This window comes from Protopterus annectens, chromosome 13.part0 (assembly GCF_019279795.1).
Source record: "Protopterus annectens isolate FY-2018-M chromosome 13.part0, PAN1.0, whole genome shotgun sequence".
Classification (NCBI taxonomy): Eukaryota; Metazoa; Chordata; order Ceratodontiformes; family Protopteridae; genus Protopterus; species Protopterus annectens.
The window spans coordinates 449,071,026-449,094,758 of NC_056747.1; the positions used below are offsets into that span (position 1 = coordinate 449,071,026).

General features: G+C 39.7%; 1 protein-coding gene across 1 annotated transcript in view; it reads left to right on the forward strand.

Annotated features, from left to right (window-relative positions):
* Positions 1 to 23,733, forward strand: part of RBM19 (RNA binding motif protein 19) — a 1,836,515-nt gene that overhangs the window by 1,168,603 nt on the left and 644,179 nt on the right. Inside the window, exon 15 of the mRNA XM_044054094.1 lies at positions 4,681 to 4,814. Within this exon, the coding sequence (XP_043910029.1) occupies positions 4,681 to 4,814 (134 nt within the window). The remainder of the gene's footprint in view (positions 1 to 4,680; positions 4,815 to 23,733) is intronic.

Here is a 23,733-nt window from a genome sequence, read left to right on the forward strand (position 1 = left end):
TTCTTAGTTGAAGTCGTCAGAAGAGCAGAATGGTATATTTACCGTTGTCATAATGCGATCTTGGAGTTGATATAGTTAATTAGCAAGGGGTGTGCCCCCCACATGGGAGGTGCAATGGGGCTTGCCCCCTGCTTAAATGTAGAGAAGTTGAGTTTGATTTGTTTGCGCTAGTTGTTTTCTCTTTTTTGGTGGAGGGTAGTATGTATAGGTGTGTGTTTAGTGTTTCGATATTTTGTGAGTCTGTGTAGTGGTAGTCTATCTTTTGTGGTTTCAGGAACGTCATATTTCGACGTTTTATTCTAGGTATTTTCGTCTTTGGCAATTTGAGATTTCGTGATTTGAAAGTAGATCCCATCCATCACACCTGTCAAGCTTTGATAATTACCTGTTTGAAGTGTATTGTAGCAGTGATCTAAGGAAGGCTATAGTACAGTTGTATAAGAACTTAACATAACAGTAGGTGTCTCCGGGACTGAGGGGGTGTCACTGTTTTTCTGCCTGGCCCCCTTAACTGACCAGTTTATTTTGCCTCTTCAGGCTTACTGGCTTGGGGATAGGATTTACGCTCATGTGTCCACATATGTAACCTTATGCCTGTGGGCTTTGTTTTGACTTTGGTACCCCAGATAGACATCCAGGTTATTTGGTGAGATAACCCATCTGTTTGGAATACTGCAACAGTGATCAGCAAGGTAGCTACTGTTATGGTAAAATCTCACACAGCTATACGTTTTATTAACTCATGCATTTATTTACATTTGTTCAGAAGAATATCCACCTGGGAAGCCCCATTCTCAGTGGATTTATAGGGCGATAACTCTAAAACAAAGTAATACCAATGGCATCGGCTTACAGCAAATAAGAGCCAGCTTCATTGGAGGGATAAATCTCTTATTGTGACACAGGCAACCCGATTTGGAATAGCAGCTCTGGCAACTGCCGGAGCTGGTGTAGAGGGAAGAAAGAAGTGATGTGGCTTTGCTGGTTTGTCTGTGTTCAGGAGGAGGGGTGGGACACATGTCCAGATGCCTATTCCTGCTGTAGAATCTCTGATGGAGACTGGAGATCTAATGGGAGCATTGACTTCAAGGGGACAGCATAGATTTGAGGGGCTACCTCACCCTCCATACTAAGTGACATGCTGTTGCTGATGCCTATTGCATACTAATCCCTGGCGTGGTTACTGGTATGCACAGAATCGCAAACCTTTGAAGTCTCAGATGAATAACAGCTCTGCTCTCTGCTGCTCAGCTCTTGCCTCCTGGTGGAATGAATGGATTGTGTAAACAGTGGAGATTCTGGTACCCATGCCTTCCATGGTTTCACCTTGTTTGAGTAACTATGGAAGACTCCCATGAGGGTTTAGTGGACTTATTAAAAGGAACATGGGAAGAAGTGGCTACTGCTATTGAAAATGTAATAGAACAAATTACCACAATGCAGGCGAGGATAGCAGTGATTGTGGCTGTAGTGAAGAAATATATGGTATAGAGTCAAGATGTTTATAAGAGCAGCTGAAATAGGAATCCTAAAGTTAGGGTGTTCCAACCCAGTGAAACAGTTTGTCCTCATTTTTAGAGCAGAGAACAAGTTTCCTGCCACTTGGTAAGGGTAATATAAAGTAAGTGTGAAAGTGGGGAAAATAAACTCTGAAGTTCAGAAGCCAGACAAAAGGACACCTAAATTTAACATGTCAGTCTTTTAACATCCTGGAATGACAGAGTGATGTCAGCAGCTTCCCTACTTCTTCTTCTTCTTCTTTCGGCGTTTCCCAGTTAGGGGTCGCCACAGCGGATCACCTGTCCGCTCATGATTAGCAGTGGAGTTTTACGGTGTCAAGTTGCCAGCCCAGCGCCCAACCTTCCACAGAAGGCACACGCACACACTCACACCTAGGGCCAGTCCACCTACAGTAGTATCATACTGTGGAGCCTGGTCAGTGATAGAGGTAGCTGAATCCTTTTCAGTCCTTTAAAAAGAGTTACAAAACCAGGATAAAGGGTCAGGCTTAAGACTTACAATAGGTTTTCTGAAGTCTGAAGAGGTGCTGTCAGTAAGCAAATAAAATGTTGCAGGTGGAGGTTATTGAGGAATGTAAGTTTGTGTAGACTACCTCTGTGGTGTTGGTGTCAAAACTGGTAACATCAGATTTTGCGGTGTTATTTATTTATTTTTGTATACTTAATGACATTTGCAAATTGATTCTTACCCCATGCCTATGGTAGATGAACGGGTCTACTTCAAATAAACGAAAGTCCACGTTACCGAAGACGTAATCATCTAGATGACCGCCGAAACTGCAGTTGAATGAATGACCACAGTGCCGAAGGATTTCACAGGGTAAGTATCTAGGTGGCCAGTAAGGGGAAATTTGCCCTTTTCCCAACTGTAGTGTGATCCTGAAGTTGGTAGGGGATGTAGCCCAAAACCTGGGTGGGTTTCAGTTTTGCCGATGTGTTTCGTTGTGAGATGTTGACCACCTTGATCTTACCGTGTGAAATCCTTCGGCATTGTGTTTGTTCATTCAACTGTGGTTTCGGTGATGTCGTCTTGGTGATTTCTTTTTCAGTAATTTGGGATTTCATTTATTTGAAGTAGACCCAGATGAACGTATGGGCAAGGGAAAGAAAGTTACCTTGCCTCCCTAGACTTACCAAAAGGTTACTGTAGTATCCTCTGACAGAACAGGCAATAAAAAAGACAGCTTTGTGCACCCACAATGGCCTGTATGATTATAACATGTCAAGTGGGTCACGTGAAGCCTCAACCACATTTCAAAGAATGAAGGATAGAATTTTAGAACCCTCTACCTTGTATGCTGCTGCTTTTTTGGATGATGATATTAAACTTAAAACTAGTCCAGAATGGTGCCCATTGAAATTCCAGGGAATTCTAATCTTTATAATGGTAAGATTGTCTGTGCTAAAATATAGAATTTACATGAATTCTGAGGCTGCAGTATTTTGAAGTATTCTTTCAATCCTAGATACACTAGTTATAAGTTTCACAGTGAATGTGTGTGTGATAGGTACATCCACTTACACAGAGGAGTGCAGTGCTTTAATGGCATTCCATTAATTTGGAAAACAGTTTATTTTATGATGTTGCAGGACTCGCATTTCGATTCAAGAGATACCCAGTGTGATGCCCCCCACTGGTCCAGTAATTAAGGAGCCTCAATCCTCACCACTAGCAACAGTGGGGGATATACACACTGGGAGGATGACAAATCCACCCACAGTAAAGTGCAATTTCCCTTAAGAGCACACAAAGACAACAGTCACTCTGGAGCTGGTATTTCCCTCTCTCTCCAGATCCCCAGTAAGACTCCCCACTGACATAGCTATAGATTTGAGATCTCAGCTGCGTGGCCAAGCCAAGACCTCCAGCACCCTCTCTCTCCAACCAGTGCTTCGTGTCCCTGCCCAAGTAGCTGACACACACACTTTGAGATTTGATTAATACACGCACACACACACACACACACACACACACACACACACACACACACACACACACACACACACACACACACACATCTGGGAAAGGCTGGAACATGTTTTCTAGCTATGCCCCCTTTTGCCCAGACTATAAGGGAGTTATCATTGCCACCAGCCAACTCTCTAAAATCACAGGAAATATTTAAAACATCATTGCAGGGCACTCTCAAAGAAACCATCTAAGTTGTACTTCACTATATTCCTGTCTGTATCCAAGATAAATTACTGTACCCTAGTTAACTTACTTACAGAACCAGGTAAGACAGATTTGGTGAGTGGGTCTTCCAGCTGATGCTGTCAGGTCAGACAAAATACAGAATGCCCTGTCTCTCTCAGAGAGTTCTTAAATTAATATATCAAATATTACTGCTGGGTTAGCTTACAAGATGACATCACATCTTGTCATCTGACTTTACTTCCCAAGCTAAATCCCCATTGCTAGAAACTGCCAGCCTTTAGCATCTGCTTGTGAAAAATACATAGCCCTCAGATCTTTGCAGCTGCTGGAAGACCTAAAACAGTAAAACACTTACAAGACAATACAGGAGTCTCCCTAGTTTTAGACATCGTGTCTCCTTGCTGCATTGAAACCATCTTTTATGGTGCAGTTGTAAAATAATTTAATTTCAACTATTTTTGTGAAGTTTTACAAGTTAACCTTCTATGTTCCCATGTCCACTGCTAAAATACATACATTTGCACAGTTACAATAGTGTACATACATTTCTGTTCTTTTCCAGTAGGGTACACTGGGGATATGTCTTTAGGTTCAGTACTTCACAAAGCCTTTCAACACACACTTCTGTACCAGCAGTTTGATATACACACAACATACAGTTCTAATACATTTGTAACACAGGCACATGAATCATGTTGATAGTCACAAATGACTTCTGATCATTTACAAAATTCCAGATAACTGTGCTGGCAGTACCTCCTTTTGTCACACGTAGTATATTGTATAAGTATGCAGAGTTAAGCAGTAAAACTGTAGCTCATGTTGGCATCGGCACAGATCTGATGTACAGGTTCCAGCAGCTGTGTATCATTGTGCAGACTTGTGTTTGTTTCAGTTTTAACTCTGAATCATCTGATGTTTTTTACTGTTCATTTGAAGGTTGCTTGAATATTTGATAAGTTCAAAAAATTGTGATTGATGCTTTTGGTATTACTTTCAAAGGAGACAAAGATCTGCAGGAGAGTAAAGAAGAGAATCTTGAGGAAGAAAGTGAAGAAGAAGAAGAAACTGTACCAGGACGTACCTTATTTATTAAAAATCTCAACTTCTCGACTACAGAAGAAAGCCTTAGAGAAGTAAGTGTCAATTGAATTCTATTAACATTTTGTACTTGGATTTACCTTGTAACAAATGTGCAAAACTAAGTATGAAACTGTGAAAGGTGAAATGAGGTTGAATTGCTGTTTGCCTTTAAAACATTAAAATCTCATTGAAAGTTTTTCTGACTTTTTTATATACATTTATTTATTTACTTGATTGTCCTACTAGATTCCTCTGTCCTTTTCCTGTCACTTTGGAGCATGTGGAGAAAAAATTCTTGTTAACAATGTAACTTCCTCAACTAATTTTCAATAAATAAGTGAAAAAGCTGCAACATTTAAGATGCCTGATAAAGTAGGACATTTATGTTTAAAAGAAATCCGTTGGTGTTTTGGAGATGGACTTGAAGTGAGCAATGAGGCAGAAAAGTAAATTATATCGGGGGGAGCAGCACAATAAGGTAGTAAATTGAATAAAAATCTACATTTGCAAATTTGATGGCAAAAAATTAGTGTTGCATCTGCTGAATGTAGAATTAAAAAATGGAAGTGTCTGTGAATGGTCTTTCATACCATAGTGCCTTTGCTGAAACCGAGTGGCTTGAATGCATTTTGGAGTCCAGCTTAATTGTTAAAATGTATGCCAGAAGCAAACTGGCCAAAAAACTTTTTTTTTCTGTTTTTAATGATCAGTTGCTTGATTCAGACAAAACAGCACTTAAATTTACAAAAGACTGTATGAGACACTTCAGGCTAGTATCTGTTTGTTAACCAAGTAAGCACACTGAACAAAATGTCCCTATTCATGATAAGCTGGGATCACTGCCGCCTGACTTGCTCAGAGTCGCACAGTAGGCAGGTGGAGATGGAAGGAATCAAATCCTGTACCTATGATTAAAGGAAGCAGTTCATTAATATTTCACAGCCTTAATTATCTGCACTAACTGCCAGACAGTCATATGAAAAACAAGTAATGCTGGGGTACATTTTAATAGCAGTTTTTTTATCATGTCATCCAGTCATTAGAAGTTCCATGAGCCATGTGTTTACAGTAAGTTAAAATGCCAGAAATAAAGAACAATCTCTCAACCAAAACCAATTTCCATAAACTAATTCTTTATATTAAGTGCCCTCATGTGAAAGCTCATCAGCATTCAAGAAAGGCCATCAGCCATACTCAAAATCCAAGGAAGCAAATTTCCTGTAGTCTTCTGCCTCGAGACACAAATTCTGTGGAGTTCATTTTGCTACCGTCGTCTCAGACTAAACGTCTTTGTAGACCATTGTAGATCCTGTGTTTTCAAACATGCATTATTAATTTTCATAATCACCTGTAGACTGGACCAGTTGTTTGCAGTTTGTAGAAATTGATATTTAGTAGCCTACCTTATTAGATCTAATACGATCCTTTCAATTCATAGGAGGTTACTAGGCTAGCGGCCGTAGAGCCCTTACAAGCCCAGGCATGATAATCCCAAGGTGCCCCATCTGTCCTTATTACGTGAACATATTTTGCAGAGCTAGTCTGTGGTCAACACCAACTCCCCCTGTTCATGAAGGACATGGGTGCACCTCCACGGTGAATTTACAGTCTCCCATCCATTTGTCCTGGTTGTGCTTAAATAGGGTCATTGAGGAGCTCTACTTCACGTGAATTGGAAGTTTGTTCCAGAGGAGCGGCACCCTTTGGGGGGGCATGTTTGTCTCTCCAGCATGTTCTGTTAATGTCACAGGCTAGGTTAAGATCACTAGAGCCAGTGAGTCTTGTGCCATTAGATTTGTGTATGTGAAGCATATCCATCAGGGCAGGGTCGGAGGCTACCCTGTAGGCCAGTCACAAGTCTCTTCTCAGCAACATTCACAATACAGAGTACAGTGGCAGAGCTTTTAGTCTATCCATGTATGTCATGGTTTGGAGGCCGTATATTTTCTTGGTGAGGAACCTCTGTGTTCTCTCCAGCTGCTGCAGCTGTTTGTTGAGGTACATGCAAAAGGGAGCATTATTGTGGCTGATGAGGGTTGAGAACAGTGAGGCTATAACATCCTTAGACTTGGATGTGATGCTCTTATTTGTGAGGTGCACAACATAGAATGCTGTCCTTACTGCAGAGAAAACTTGGAGGTTGAAGTTCAGATTCCTATCTACCGGTGTTCCTAGGTCTCACACCACTGCGTTTGAGCTTAGGGGGATGTTGTCAGTACTTTAGTTTAGCAGGGAATTCTGCTTTTTTTGCATTTAGTTTTAGACCATGGCTTTGACACCAGTCATTTGTTTGTGTTGGCCCTTTCTGTAGTGTGTTATCATCGTTGGGGGACTCAATGATTGCACCCAATTTACAATCATTTGCGAACTTGGTCTCCTCGTAGAGGTGAAGTAAGCAACTTTGATAGTATGTGTTCTGTTGGTGAGCCAATTGGTTACCCATCTAGTGACATAAGGTTTAATCCCTAATTGAGAGAGTTTTTCAATAATACCAGGGGTGGGGGATTGTGTCAAACACCTTGACCAGGTCAAGATAGGTGGTATACATTGCTTTACCTTCATCCAGGACTTTGGTGACTTTCTCGAAGAACTCTACCAGGTTTAACAAGCATAATCTTCCCTTAATTAAACCATATTGGGTTGGGCCTAGAGTTTGAAGGACAGCTATGTCCTTGTTGATAAGGTCCATAATGATTCATTCCATGGCACTGCAGATGAGACTGATTAGATTTATGGGTCTATAGTTCACAGGGTCTGTTGATGGCCCTTCTTTGTGCAAGGAGATTACTGTTGCTGTTCTCCACTCCGCTGGAACAAAGCCAGTTCTCAGGCTGTAGTTAGATAGCGCTAAGTGGGCTTGCTAGGTCCTGTTTTAGCTTGCTTAATAAGCATCATGGAATGTTATCTGGTCCCATTGAGGCCATGTTTTTGGCCTTGGAGAGTGCAGATAAGACCTGATCTCTAGAGATACGAGGCAGAGGACTGGTGTCTGGTATGTTTGGGGTATGGTCAGTGGGGCTAGGGGTTGAGGTTTGCATGAAATCTGTCATCTAGCAGATTGGAGATTTCCTCTGGTGCAGTACAAGTGGTACCATCTGTTAACAGTTCTGCACAAAGCTGGGCATTCCCTTTTAGGTTTTGGATATAATTAAAAAATGCCTTGTGATTATCTGTAGGTAGGGAATGCTGTTTTAGCTTCATACTTGGCTTTAGAGAATTTTACAAGGTTTCTGAGTTGCTTGTTCAAGTTGAGGAGGGAATTCTTCCTCTGCTGAGTCAGTTCCCTCTTATTCGTAGTCATCAGTTTCTTCCTCTTGTTATATAACCTGTTTATGCTTGAGGTCCATCAGGGTGGCTTGTTTTTTTCGGCAGGACCTGGTCTTGATCTGGTCAGGTGTTGCAGAGTCCATACAGCTGCTTAAGTGTTTGTACAGGACATCTGAGTACACCACTACATAGTAGTCATTGTCTTTGGGTGTGGGGGTTATAAAACATTTTATACCATCGCTTAGTAGTCTGAAGTTGGCTTTGGAAAATGTTCTTAAGTTTTTTTTTTTGTTGCTCCTGTGGGGGTTTACTTTAAACAAGATGGTTTTGGCTTTATGCTCCGACCTTACAGTGAAGGCATCACATGGGGGGGGGGGGGTGCAGTGATGTGACTCTACCTGTTGGTGAGTACTATGTCTAGGACATTTGAGCCCTTTGTGGGGGTGCAGACCATCTGTTCCAGAGCATTTGAATTAACAAAATCCAAGAACCTCTGGTTTTGTGCGTTTGCTCTTGTATATTTCACCCAGTTGATGGAAGAATAGTTGAAATCACACATGACAAAGATGTTGGGCTGTATGGAGGGTGATTCCATTAAGTTCAGGTAAGCAGTGTGCTTTTCTTGCTTCATGGTAGGGGACCTGTAGCAATCAATGATGTGGTAGGATATTTTGCCTAAAGTTAACTGGACATGGAGTAGTTTGAGAGTCATTGACCAGTCCCGAGGTGTATTTGGCTTTAATGAAGATGGGTACCCCTCCACCTTTGGTTCTTTCATGCTCATTTTGAGGTCTGAATATGTGGAAGGCATTGTAGCCTTGCTCAGCCAGGATACTCTCCGTGGCCTTGAACCATGTCTCAGTGACTGCACAGACGTCATCTTCCAAGGTGAGAAGTGCTTCCAGGGAGTACAGCTTTATGTTTAGACTTAGCGTTGAGCAGCAGAACTTTGAGTTTGCCTCAGATGGATTTTGTTACGTTGGAAATTTTGTTGTTTTGACATTACCTAAGAAAGGCACTATGGGGGGAGGCAAGAGTCTTTGCCAGTATTTGAAAGCCAAGAGGAGATGGGTGCAGACCATCTCTGGCAAAGCTGTGTAGCCTGATGACCATTGGCATCTGTCTTCATATAGTCCAGAGAGGTACGTCTCAAGTCATTCACCTCAACATGAACTATGACTGAGTCAGAATGGTGCTTGTTTTTGAGTGACATGAGTGGGTTCAGGCACCTAGGCAGCAAGACATTTCCCCTGTGGTACATTTGACTGGGGACAAATGGCTGAAATGACATTCAGCTGCAGAGAAATATGGCTGCTTGCAAATTCCCTGTGGGCAAAGAGAAGAATGTGTTGCCATACCTACAACTTCAATAACCAAATGCACAGGGGGAAAACAATGTCCATGGTCCCCAAGGGGACATGAGACAGCAAACAATATGGCAGGCATAAGCAGCAGGCTGGCCAGAGGGCATGTCAGTGGCAGTAAAAATGCAGTGCACAATGGGCAGTTCGTTTATAATCAGTGTGTGTGGACCACTACCCTCTTCACAGTGTCTAGGGAACATTACCTAAAATGCATACTGGAGCATAAATGTGACTACAGAACCAGGCAGGATTTTCTGCATGCTGTAGCACACTTCTACATGACTTAGTCACACAAGTATGTACTGTACACTAAGCACAACAATCATTACTTCTTCTGCCTTCGTGCATTTGGTTATTAAAGCTGTGGGCATGGCAGTATGTGCTTCTCTTTGCCCACAGGGCATTTACAAGCAGCCATATTTCTCTGCAGCTGAATGTCACTTCAGCCATGTGTCCCAGGCCAAAATGTACCACAGGGAAATGTTTCGCTGCCTAGGCACCCAACATGAGTGCATGCTTCATGTAATGCATCCTGGCACCTGACAGGCAGCTGACTGCGAAATTCTTGTCCAGCCTGGTGAAGGGAACATCTGTGTGTCTTACTGTGGAGTTGCCTATGACCAGGACATTTGGTTTAGAGGTAATTTGCCTTGGGTCTTATTTGTTGAGAAACATTTGTATGTGTTATTATGTATAGTGGTTTCTATTTGTGTAACAGTGTGTGCAGTTTGTTTAGATTTGGGAGGCTTCTGAACTTTTGGCATACTTCTAGTGAGTACCTTTGCTTATGTGGGTCTATGTGTCCTGTCTTTAGTTTATGTGAGAGGTGGAGTGTGTACTGTCAACCTGTTTGGTATCTGGTTTGATGTTACATGAGAGAAGTAATTCTAATTTCATAGTGTACTTGCATCTCTCACATAGGATATTTGCTGTAGGAGTAAATGTCAGTATACATGAGGCAGTTACTACATTGCCTCAGTATTCCCATGTCAGTCAGGCTGGCCAGGGAATGGTGGGAAACTGGCTATCCATTATAGCAGGTTTTTACCTTATGAGCTGCTAGGGGAAGGAGTGGGCTAGATTAGCCAGTTTTTGAGCTAGGACTATCAAATGTTGTTAAATTGAGGGTTGTGGATGACAGGTGTGGCAATGCTGCTCTCTGTGCAGCTAAGTTCCCTTTAGTGCAACAGAGACGCGTGTGAGGGTTCCACCGACAGTTGTCTAGGGAAAATTTGTGTTTCAAGGCATTTGTATGTATACAGGGCACTGCTAACCTCCATTGCTCAATGTGCAGCAATGAGCAATAGGGAGGCTTACGTACATGTGGAATTAAACAGTTTAAGCTAATCTGCCAGTAGGAAAGTACACAATGAACCTTCCTCCAGCATTCCCCAGCTCATAAAAGGCTGCATCCTCACTCTTTTGCCACAAGGGTGCAGGGAAGCCTTTCTTAATGTAAGATGGCTGGTTTAGTGCTAGAGTTTAACAAAACAGGCTAGATTCAGCAGGTCTGAATCTATGCTATCTAGGCTGAAAATACAGTTGAAAACAAGTGAAGAAAATATGCAGTCACAACAGTAAGAAAGCAGAAAAATGCAGTGATCAGATGCAATGCAATTTAAAATGTGCAGTAGAGACACAAAATATACTTATTTTCTTGATGCAGAAATCTCAAGTGTTTCCCCAACCTAAACAGTCCAGGCTTACCTCTCAGTGCACTAGATGGAAAATCCACTGACCTCTTGATGTAAAAACAAGTGTTTGCTCGAGTGTAAGAATTCACTACTTTATCCAACAGCTTGCTAGAAAATGAATTCAGATCAAGTAAATCAGTAGAACAGACAATGGGAGGCAAAATGCACTTTTCAATACAAACATTAGGAAAGGCAAATAAATAAATAATTTAATATTATCAACAGCAGTGTAAACGGGGAGGAGCTTAATAAGCTCAGTTTACAGTAGGGGTGGGCAGCTAAAAATCAACAGGCTTAAAAAGCACATCAAAAGAGGGGGAGGGTGGGTGGGAAACACTAGCAGTGCCAATACAAAGGTTCGCTGGAGTGCCAAATAAGGGCCCAAGTCCGAATGGAGCCAAACAGTTTTATTTACACTTAACAAGCGATAATAACAAAGGAAAATAGTTGCATAAACGCTGCCACTTCTTGATATGTTTTCGTACACCTTCCTCAGATGCAAATACCCTCTGTTGAAAATTCAATACTTTTATATACACCTGTTAGTAAATAGGAAAGTAAATAATAGGGAAGGTAATAACAAAAATATCATTCAAAGAAATAATATTTTTGAGTTTAATAACTACAAGATATTTAACTACAGTAGTTTGGATATCAATCATGAGCATTTCAATTTATTTTCCAAAGGCTTTAAATTTATTCCAACCAGGAAGGTTAATATTCCTAGAGCAATTGTAGACTTAAAACTTTTTCTTAGGAAAAAGAATCTAGTGTTATGGTTTGGTAATGATATTCAGGTCAGGAATTCAACCATACAGTTAAAGAAAAAAGTACATTCAACCCCCCTTCACACTCATCTCAAGAATTTAGAAAATATCTTAGAAAGGGAAATTAGGAAGGAAGTCAATTTGCATAGAGTATGCCCCGACCTTACTAAAGAAGAGAGGTGTCTCTTGGATAGCTTGAAAAACAACAGAGCTGTGAGAATAATGCAGCCTGACAAAGGGGGAGGTACAGTACTGATGGATGCCATTATTTATAAATCCAAAGTGAAGGAATTGTTGAATGACAATACCAAATATTCTAGGGCCTCTATCAAAGAGATAAATATAGATAATTTTAAAATCAATCTTTTACTCAATGATTTATTATTGGAGGGCTCTATCAATATTGATACATACAATTTCTTGTCCATCAAGAACCCCAGGGTACCCTCAGTTTTTGGGATTCCAAAGGTCCACAAGGATCCTTTGGACCCTCCATTATGATTTATAGTATCCTCAGAGGGTTCGATTACTACACCCCTTGCCAAATATGTGGATGTCAAGTTAAAGGACCTATCTAATGGGGGTCCATCAGTTCTGAGAGATTCTTGGGACTTGTTGAGGCAGGTAAAACCCAATCTTTTTTGTAAGGACTTTCTTTTTGTAACTTTAGATATTGTTGATTTATTTGGTTCCATGCCATATGATATAGAGCTGTTGTGGCTCGAGGAATGTATGACCATTAATGGTGGTTTTACTCAACATGATTTTCATAATTTATTATTAATGGAAATAGTTCTTCACAACAATTTTATGTTTTATGAGTTTTTTCGACAGAGAAAAGGGGTTGCCATGGGGGCAAAATGTGCGCCAACATATGCAAACATTATTCTGACATGGTGGGAAACAAAATTTGTATTTAATAGTGAATTTGCTAATTGTTGGTGCTTATACTAGCATTTTTGGATGACGTTTGCATATTTTGGACAGACAGCATGGATAGATTCTTAGAATTTTTGTCCTACCTAAAAGGAACCACTAACGTTTTGGATTTTACTTATGACATTAATAATCACAAACTAATATACTTGGATATTTCACTTCTCAAGTCTGAGAATGAATTTTCCTCTAAGGTACATAGGAAAAATACTTTCGCTAATTCCTATCTCCATTTTAGCAGTAGTCATCCATTTTTTCAAAAGAAAAGTTTATTAAAAGGACAATTGGTTAGGATTAGTCGGATGACATCACAGGACAGAGATTTTAAAATGGAATGTGACTTTGTATGTGATATGTTTAAAGAAAGGGGTTATCCAGATAAACTAATTCATGACATCACTGTTGATGTGGTGGAAGGAAGAAAGGAAAGGTTTGCCCCTATTTTGGGGAAGGTTGAATCTACAGTTTCAGTTTTAGAGAGTAACCTTACGACTAACTGGGAAGAAGCTTATGTAATGGATTATACTGGTGATTCTGGAGTCATTAGGCAGGTTATAACCAGGGAATGGGACAGGTTCAAAGAGTTTTCAGATTTGGATATTGCATATAAAGAACCTTTAAAATTCATATACAGAAAGGACATGAATATAAAGAATTTGAGTTTGGGAAGAGCTCTAATCAAAAAGGTAGATCAGGGAAATTGGGTACTTTTAAATGCGGGAGCTGTTCACAGTGGCCATATATAAATAACAAATCTTGTATAGAAGTACCAAGTAGAAATAGGAGAATTACAAGTACCTGTTATTCCAATTGTAATACAAACGGAATTGTTTACCTAGCAACTTGCCAGATTTGTAATTCATTCTATGTGGGGAAGACAGAAAGGAAATTAAAATTGAGGATCTATGAATATTATTATGAAATTAAAAAACAAAATGTAAATAATGCTTTATTCCGTCACAAACAAGTATGTGAACAGGCTTCCTTTACATTCTTTGTTGTAGAGGTTGTACCCAAGGAAATTAGAGGGGGGTATGTGGGAAGCCAAATTAGAGTATCGAGAACTATTCTGGCAGATTTTTTTTGGAAGCTACTAAAATCCCAGGCTTGAATGATATGTTATCCATTCTTCCAGTGCTTAAATTAAGGGCTGCAAAACTGTGATTTACCACCAGAGAGCAGCCTTATACACACAATTTTATTGAAATGAGAAAAATTCATAATGGATGTTCAAATATTTTGTTTTCATAAACACACTGTTTTAAACATTTTTAACCTTTTAATGTACTAATGTTTTAATTCTTTATGGTTATTTATTGTGACCCAACATAGATGCATAATAGTGGATTATTAATCAATTTGTTTTATAACACTAAGTATAAGTTCTTGTTATGATTTCTACAAATAATTGATGTATTATATAGGGATCGATTCTATTGGATAATGGTATAATAGTTAATTAGTTTCAGAGTTAACAGGTGTATATAAAAGTATTGAATTTTCAACAGAGGGTATTTGCATCTGAGGAAGGTGTACAAAAACGTATCAAGAAGTGGCAGCATTTATGCAACTTGTTTCCTTTGTTATTGCTTGTTAAGTGTAAATAAAACTGTTTGGCTCCATTCGGACTTGGGCCCTTATTTGGCACTCCAGCGAACCTTTGTATTGGTTTTGGTGTGGTTCTAGTTCACTTTTCATCTCGTACTGTTTTTTAATCACCAGCGGTGCTTTAGTTTATGCAAGCTTGAAATCTTTTCAGCAAAAGACAAAGGGCCAGAAATTCTCTGTGTATTTAAGTATTGCTCAAGAGACAATTAACCAGTGAAAAAAACATTTGAAATATGCAGCCTAGATAATGTAAGTGTGTACCTCTCACACAGAACAAAAAACACCTGGTCAGATTTCTAAAAACAGAAAACAAAATGGAGTAGGTAAAACAGAAAGCAGTTCTATCGGTCACAGACTAGTTCTGCTTACTATTTCTGTATTAGTTATACTAATCAAAAATAAAGGTGCAGTAACATTAATCTTACCTGGCCATATTCATTCCCATATTTCCTATAAACCTTATATTAGTGAAAATACATAAAAGATATTCACAAAATATATGATAAAAAATTATGTAGTGTGCCAATATTATGCCTCCAACAACTTGAGTTTACTGTGGGATACATTGACAAGTCTCAGTGAAGTGTAAAAATACAAGGACATTGCAAATAAAGAAAAAAAAATATTTTGAGATCTGGTGTCATACTTGGGAATTAGTATTACTTTCCACACTCATGCTAAGTTGTTATAATACTTGGATTGCTTTCCTACACCAGTCTATCATTTGCTTTAATCCCACAAAGTATCTTATATGAGGCCAGTAATGTCACCTGTGTTTTGTTCCTACCTTGTGCCAGGCCATCACACCACCTGTTATGGCCAGTCCTCTATCTTGACAGTGCATGATTTTGAGTTTTCTTAAAGATGTCGCCAGTAAGTCAAAGATTTCTGTAAGAATTCCATTTCCTCTATAATTTCTTTAAACTGATCCTGCATTAAGGGAATAATGCCATGCATCAACCGTTCCAAGTATAGTAACTTTGGAAATCTATTCAAATTTCTTATCATTTGCCTAATCTGTATTCCCCTTCCCCTTTGACAGATTAATGGGCAAGAAGTCTAAAAGCCATTCACCCATATTAGACTTCTTTATCCCTCTTTAGTTTGTGAGATTAAATCTATAGCTTTTATTTTATACCTTAATCTTCAACAAGACCTAACCCCTTTAAGCATCTTGTACAACATTTCTTCCTTTACTTTAAAATTGAATTTGATTTCCACCTATCTTTATAATGATTAAGTATCAACTGCTGTAGAAGTTCTAACATTGCTGCCATACTGTATGACTCAAAAATCTGGAAATCACAGTCCCCATACCCATTGGAAGAGTAATTATATTCCATGCCACCCTTAGTTTTTGATTGTTCCAAATAAATACAGATGTAGCCTTCCTTAAGTTACCAAAATTTCTGTTGGTAAAAAAATGACCTTGTTAGGCATATATTATCAAAGGGAGCAGAAACCACTGTACAAACTTTCATGTGTGCCATATCTAAGCAAATTCCCTTCCATTTTTGATAAAAATCCTTAACTTGTCTAAAATACTCTCTAGTATTACATGGCTCCATGAGGTTATCAACCAAGTTTAAATTCATTTCCTCCTATTCTAACCCAATAGACATTGCCAATATTCTTACAAACAAATTTGGTGATAAGTTTATCACAGAGACCTCTAGCCAAAGTCCTGAAATATCTGAATCCTGTACTCCACCAACTATCCACAAAGATCATTTACTGAAGGGGTCTATATCACATAGTCGAAGTGTCAAAACTTCGACTATGTAAACATCGAACCCAAAAGTTCGAAAACTGAATACTCCGAACACTCAGAACAGCCATTTTTTTCCCAGGGAAAAAAAATCACTGTTCCGGTACAAAACACGGAAACACACGAACACTAAATACTGTTTCTAATGTAGGGGGCTTCACCCACCAACATGGGGGGGGCTGTGCCCCCCACCCCCCTACTTAAATATACCAACTCTGAGATCGCACCACAGTGGAGGAAATAGCCAAGCCATGGAATCGGCCCACCAAATTCTTTCCCTGGGAAAGAATTCGATGTTTTGCGGCTTCGTTATTTTCAGACTTCGAACTTCCCAGTTCGATGTTTCAGCATTCGGACTTCTGATATACACCCTTAATGAAGTACTAACCAAGACCAAAATTACTTCCTCCATGTGACCTGACAATATACCTGGTTGTTTAATTAACAGTGTTAAACTGTTTAACATAAATTTAGCTAGAACAGTGCAGTGGTGCAGCAGTAGTGTTTTTGCCTCACAGCAAGAGGTTCTCTGGTTCGATTTTCGGCTGGGGTGCCTCCCTGCATTCATGTGGGTTTCCCCTGGGTTCTCCGGTTTCCTCCCACTTTACAAAGACATGCATCTGGAGCATTTCTCACTGGGCCTCCACTGAAAATTAGCTTCATTCCAAGTTGGACTTTCCCGGTTAACAAAATGTTAAATAAAATAAAATAAATACTGATTTTGTCCCTGTTGAGTAATGCACCACAGTGGTGATGCACTCCCAACTTGCTTACAACTGACCCTGGTAATTACAGATCTGTCAATCTTACATGACCCACTTGTAAATTCATGGAATATATTGTAACTGAATTCATAAGCTATGGTGTCAAGAATCTTAGTAGGTTTTACTTCCAACAGTTCGGCTTTGTGAAGGGTTGAGTTTGTCCACTGAAAATGGTAAACAACTTCAGTAGGTTATGGAGGTTGTAGACAGTGGTGGCCATGCAATACACAAGCACAAGGTGTGTCTTGATATGGCCATGGCCTTCAACACCATTCCATATGCTGGCGTCACAAAGAAGCTAAATGTTTTAAAATGTGATAGGAGGGCTAATAAACTGAATGAATGACAGACCCAACACAGTGCAAGTTGCCAGGTGCCTCATTAGAAAATATGAAAGTGACTAGTGTGTCCCTCAGGGCTCTGTGCTGGGGCCTCTCCTTTTCAGCATTTACTTCTCCGATCCCTGAGTACAGATCCAAGAATCCTGGTTAACAAAGTTTGTAGATATTGTCAAGTAGCTCTGACATCCAAACCTTCCAGGATGAACTCTCTGCAGTAAACCTTTGGCGTACTAAACATGGACTCGAACTAAATGCTAAAAAGTGTAATATCACTTTTAGAAGGCAACCCCTTCCGTGTTGTATTTAATAGACAACACACCACTACATTAAATTGTTTTCTGTTAATCATTCAACTTCTTTTGACCCACAGCAAATGTAGATTTTGTCACTTTTTCTTTTTTTTTCAGAAATATGAAAATGTTTCTGTTGATTTATTCTGCTACCTATGCACCTTCAGGCATAGATAATCACAGTTGCAGTATTCTTTATTGTAGTGATATCCTGCCAAGGATAGCCATATGTCCGAGCTAGCATACTAAAGCCTGGGGTCTTCAGTACACTGTATGTCAGACATATGTCCTACATGTGAGGCATAAGGTGTATGGGTGACGTATGACCTGAAAACCTTCAGAATTTCTTTGCCACCAGTACGAACACATTTCTTATTTGGTCTTTAGATTATTTATCAAGGTACAGTTCACCGAGCCTTGGACAGATAAGTAACCCATTGGGGACTCTTCCTTTTGTCTTTTAGCTTGTTTCACTGTAGATACTTATTTAGAAAGAGGAAATGTTATTGGGATGCAGATTCACCATAAGGACAGGCATAAGTGCCTTTTTTGTTTAGGGAGTGGGGCATGACCATAAAGAGCATTCCATTTGCCAGGCCTTCATTCCCAAAACCCTACACAGCCATCTTTCCTCTCTTGTTTGGTCTACTTAGAAAATAAGTGCCTTAAACTCCTCTCTCAAGGAACTGTAACTTTGAAATGTTGCTGCCCTGACATCCAGATGACTTTGAAGAAGCATCAAAGAAATTAAAACTGGAGTTGTCTGTTGTCCAGTCCTTCTCAGAAGTCTCCTTTGTATCTGATGAAGAAAGCATGGACCATCCATTTCAGATGGCTGTTCCTCCTTTCACGACTATGTTGGAGGCCACTGTAGGGCATGGAATTCACACATCACCTGAAGGTGAGCTGACCTCCATTGAAGATGGGAAGGGTGAATCTCTGGTGGTAATCTCAGAAGGGTTTAGAGGGTTTCTGCGAATTGTAATGAGAGGCTGTATCCCAGGTTGTTTAATAGAAGTATGCCATGGTTCAGAACCTCAGAAGTTTGCCAGGGTGGACGTCCCTGTTAAAAAAAAAAAAAAAAAAAAACGAAAACAAGAAATGTTGCTCCTATTGCTAGAGACCAGAAAAAGGAGTGACAGGATTTTACCCAAGGTCTTTTTAAAGCCTTGATGGCTTTGAAACCTCCTGAGAGGTTACAAGTCCCTTCTCCTGTAGGTCTTCCTTCTACTTGTCCTCCTTCAAAAAGGACTAGGGAGAGAGAAGATGTCTGAAAATTTAGATTGTTGGGAGGAGTCTTTGGCTTATTATTCCCAGATTCATTTGACTCTCGCTTTGGGTTCTGATCAGGGCTCTCTTTCTCCTGATTCTGCAGTAGAAGAACTTTCTTTTGAGGATACTGTCCTTAAAATGATGGAACATTTTAAGTGGAAGACCTCTCAGATATCTGAGGTTCAAAAATGCTTTATCATCTCCATATGGAAGAGACTGTAGTCTAAGCCAGGAATACTTTCTAACAACTGACCCTGAAGCAGTCATCCTAGATGAAGCATCAACAGCATCATAAAACTTCTGCAGTGCCATCTGTTCTTGAGGCCCTGTTTGTCACCTTTACATCTGCTTCTCAAGCCCCTGAGTCTCAGCCCCCTGCTCCTAAAAAGCCTGATAAGTTTTATAAGGTTTCTGAGGCTCAGAGGGTTTTTTTAAGAATCCCTTATCAGACCCTTTTGTCACTACCCTCTTGACTGACAAGCTCACTGAGCTTCTTGCTGCTTCTATCCTCTTGTCATCTGACAAGGATAATAAAGCTATGGATATATATGGCAAGAAGGTATATACCCCTGTTGCCGTGGCTTTTAGGGCCATCTATTATCAGACGCAAATAACCAGATATGTGCTTTTCCTTCTTTCCCAACTGGAAGGAGGTTTAGCTGACATGCCTAGGTCTTATAAAAAGGCTTCAGCGCTTTCTTTGCTTAGTTCTGCTTCTTAAGTAGCTAGATATTCAGTTAAGTGTAGCTATTATGCTGCTGATGCTTCATCTGTGGTGACTGCTTCAGGGTCAGTTATTAGATGGTATTCTTGGCTTAGGCTACAATCTCTTCCAGAGGATGTGAAGACAAATTTATTAGATTCTCCTCTGGATACCTGAACTTTTTGGCTACTTCAGTTCTTTTTAAAGTGTTGCACGGCAAGTGTAAGGTCACACAAGATCTTAAACAGACTTTTTTATTTGCCCTGTTTCTAAATATTAAAGGAACTATTCCTCCAAAGCAGGCTCCTTTGCTTGTAAACATCCAGAACAGCCCTTAAAGAGTAAAAGATCATCTAAAAGTTTTTTTCTGAAAAACCAAGTCATGCCTCTTGGGGCAAAAATCTTCCTTTTGTGACAAGCCTGCTTCCATTTGACCATCTTCCTCTTCTTCTCAACCAGATTCCTCTTTCTTGAAGATTGTCACTGTCTTTTCCAATTAGGCAGAAGATTGCAACAGATAAATGGGTTCTGTCAGTAATTCACAATGGCTACCATATGGTGTGAAAGTCCCTTTCACCCTTTTTAGGCATTCCATAACCTACTCTTTGCCAGTTTCCTTATTTTCCACCACTAATTCAAGATCTATCCAGCCATTGTCTCCTTGCTCGAGGAGTAAGGATTTCTATTCCATGATGTTTTAGTTCCCAAGAATGAGAGTTCTTGGAGACCAGTTCTAGGTCTCTCCTTTCTCAACACTTTTCTGAAAGCTTGCCTCTTTCAAAATGTTAACTCTTCAGTCTGTATTTCCAGTGCTTCTACCTCAGGCCTTTATGGTTTCTCTGGACTTGGATACCTATCTCCATATTCCTAGACATCCTGTTTTTCGGAATTTTTTTTTTACATTTCTTTGTATCTTCCTTACATTGCCAGTGCTTTTCTTTGCCGTTTGGTCTTTCTGCAGCCCTGATGGTATTTACTAAATGTCTAGCCCCTGTCATAACGCTTTGCAGACTTCATGGCATTCAGATGTTCCTTACCTGGATGACCACCTTATTCAAACTCTTTCTCCATAGACCCCCGTTCTGTTTGCAGACTAGCCCTTATAACATGGGGCATTGCCATACACCATCAGTTGATTATTAAGGAAGTCTGTATTTCATCAGAAAAGAATGTACTGGCAGATGCTTTGAGCAGATCGAGGCCAAATCCTCAAGAATGGATGTTACACACAAAGATTTTCCTGGACAGTGTTCATTAGTGGGGTTTTCCTCAGGTGGATTTATTTGCCTCCCCTCAGAACAGACAACTCCCAGTGTTCTGTACCAGAGTGCCAAGTACACTGGTTTGGAAAGTAGATACCATGTTTTTCTCTGAGAGGGATATTTCTGTATGCATTTTCCCCTCTTCCTCTGTTGCCAAACGTCCTACACAATATCATTTGGACAGGCCCAAAATCTTGTTGTTGGCTCTATTTTGGGCCATCCAGAATAGTTTTCTATTCTTTTTTTACCTAGTTAGGGGCAGTCATCATAAGTTACCCCACAGGATGGCTGTACTTACACAGGACAAGAGCTGCCTAATTCACTCTCTTTTAGCCCTCCAGTTGACTCTCTGGGTGATTGGGTTTTTTATTCCTTTTAGATACTATTTTCTGATGATGACATGCTTTAGTTTTTGCAGGAGGCAAGAAAAAACTACTAGAAAATCTTACATAGTTAAGTGAAAAATATTTTCTTCTTGGTGTCACAGCAATGAACAGGAACCTCTGCTTGTGGATATTTCTACTGTTCTTTCCTGTTTGTGTGAGTTGCGTAATTCTGGTCTGGTATTCCCTTTAGTTATAGCTCATTTGTCAGCCTATTTTGCCTGTCTGCCTCTGGATCCCCCACTTAATTCTAGATTTGAAGTCGCACAGTATCTAAAAGGTGTCCTTCATATTAGGCCTCCAAGGAAACGCATTTCTCCTACTTGGGACCTGAGCTATATTCTTGAAAAGATGACTCGGTCACTTTTTTAAACCAGCAGCTACTTCCACTTTGAAATTATGTGTCTGGAAAACTGTATTGCTGGTGGCCTTATCCTCTGCCAAAAGAGCTTCTGAGCCTCAGACTCATATGACTGCTCCTCCTTTCCTAGTTTTTCACAGACAGGTAATCTCTTAGAACCAGTCCTTCTTTTATGCCTAAAGTGGTGAATGATGCGTCTTATCAGACTATCCATCTTCACTCTTTTTTCCTTCACTTCACACTAAAAGTGAGAGAATTCTGCATTCTGATTTGCATGGACAGCTTGGATACTGCCTAGATAAGACTAAGGATATTAAAAATTCTGAGCAAGCTTTTGTTTCTTTTCAGGGCAAGATGTTGTGTCTGGCAGTTTCCAAACAAACCATTTCTTCCTGGATTTTTAAAGCCATTTCTTTTTGCTGCTTTCTCCATGGAAAACAGCTTCCTACATCTGTTTGAGCTCATTTTACTAGAACAGTGGCTTTTCTTGATCTTTTTTAAGTATCTCGATGCTAGCTCCAGTCTGTGAATTGCTACTTGGTCTTTTGTGTATACCTTTACTAAGCACTACAAGATAGATGTGTTTTCAAGGGCCAGGGTAGTTTTGCTAGGTCCATCCTCTGTTTTTCTTTTTTTGTTTATTGTTTTTTGAGGGTTCCTCAGTTCCTTCTTCCTCTTCCCATTCTTTACAGCAGCTTTAGTACTCTCGCTATAGTAAGGAGTACTGCAAGAATGATTAATGAAGGATATAGTACTGTTGTGTTAAAACTTACATAGCAGTAGATGTCTTACTTATCAATATTGCAGTATTATGTCCCTCTTTCTTTCCTTTTTTTTCCCCTCTGTTTACTCTGGTTGAGAAGATGTCTCTTCTTTTTTCTGGATGTACATGTACCGTTTTCTTTTATAACTTGTCTGCTGCGCCTGTTCTTCAGCAGCAGTTCAGTTTTTAGGGTTTTAGGCTTGTACTTCAGCTGTAAGACTGTAGGTCTGATGTACAGCTCATGGAAGGGCACAGGGTTTGGCATACTAGATTGTACATATGTTTACCCTTGGCAGGAATATTCCTATAGTAAGGAATACTGCAGCAGTGATAAGTAAGGCATGTACTGTTATGGTTAAGTTTTTACACAGCTGTACTTCCCAAGTATACTTTGCCTTTTGGAGAATTTTTAGTACCTATTTGATTTTTTTGCCTGTGCATCCTCAAGTGTATTAGATGTCACTGATCCCCCGGACAGATTCACTTTCACTTGTGCAGCATATAGAAGTTGGAATAAGATTTTCCCTGCCTGTATATTTTAATGACTGCTTGAAAGGTAGCTAGTCTTTTTCTACTTTCTAATGAGTGATCATGGTCACACAAACTGTATAGTCTTTGATTTTCATCACATTTCCTGGAAACTACATTTTAGGAAGAACTTGCTGTTTTAGGATGTATAATTGAAAACATATGATGATGGCTTAGGGATCCTTATTCTGATGTGGAAGAACAAATGCCCTGTGAACTCTGTGTAAACATTTCTTTGGTAGGTATCTCTCAGTCCATTGATCTAGATTTTCAGTAATATATTACACACATCTAGAACCCCCATCCTGCTCAGTGATGCTAGTAAACTGCAGCTTTTTATTGTCTTCCTTTAATTTCCGTCTATTATTTTTTCTTACAGAAGTTCAGTCTTAGGAAGACATCCCATATAAAATAAATCCTCCCTTTTACTCCAGTAACTGATCTGAAAGTGTAGACAAAGCTGTTTTCATATCTTACAGCCTTTTATCTGAATAAACATAGTAGAATTAGTCTGCATTCCAGTCATCATTTGTTCACATCTACAGTACTGTAGAACTTGTGTAGATTTATTTCTTTCCTGGAATGTAGCAGGTTGCAGTGAACAGTCCCATGCTGCAGCTGCAAGCTTGATCCCATGCCAGCTTGTTTTCATCCAAAAAAATTAAGCATAGAGATTTTATTTTTATTTTTAGGTATGACATTCTGCCACACATCAGACTTCAGAACTGCTGGTAACTAAAACATATAAATTACAGAAGCAAGGGTTTTAACAGCAAATATGTGTTTTTTTTACTAAGAAGGGTGGAACTCATAAAATGGGTCTTAATTTGCTCTCTGTCTAAACAAGAAGTTTGCATTGTTCTGTTTATTGGTGGAGGAGGAACATACTTGATATAATCAC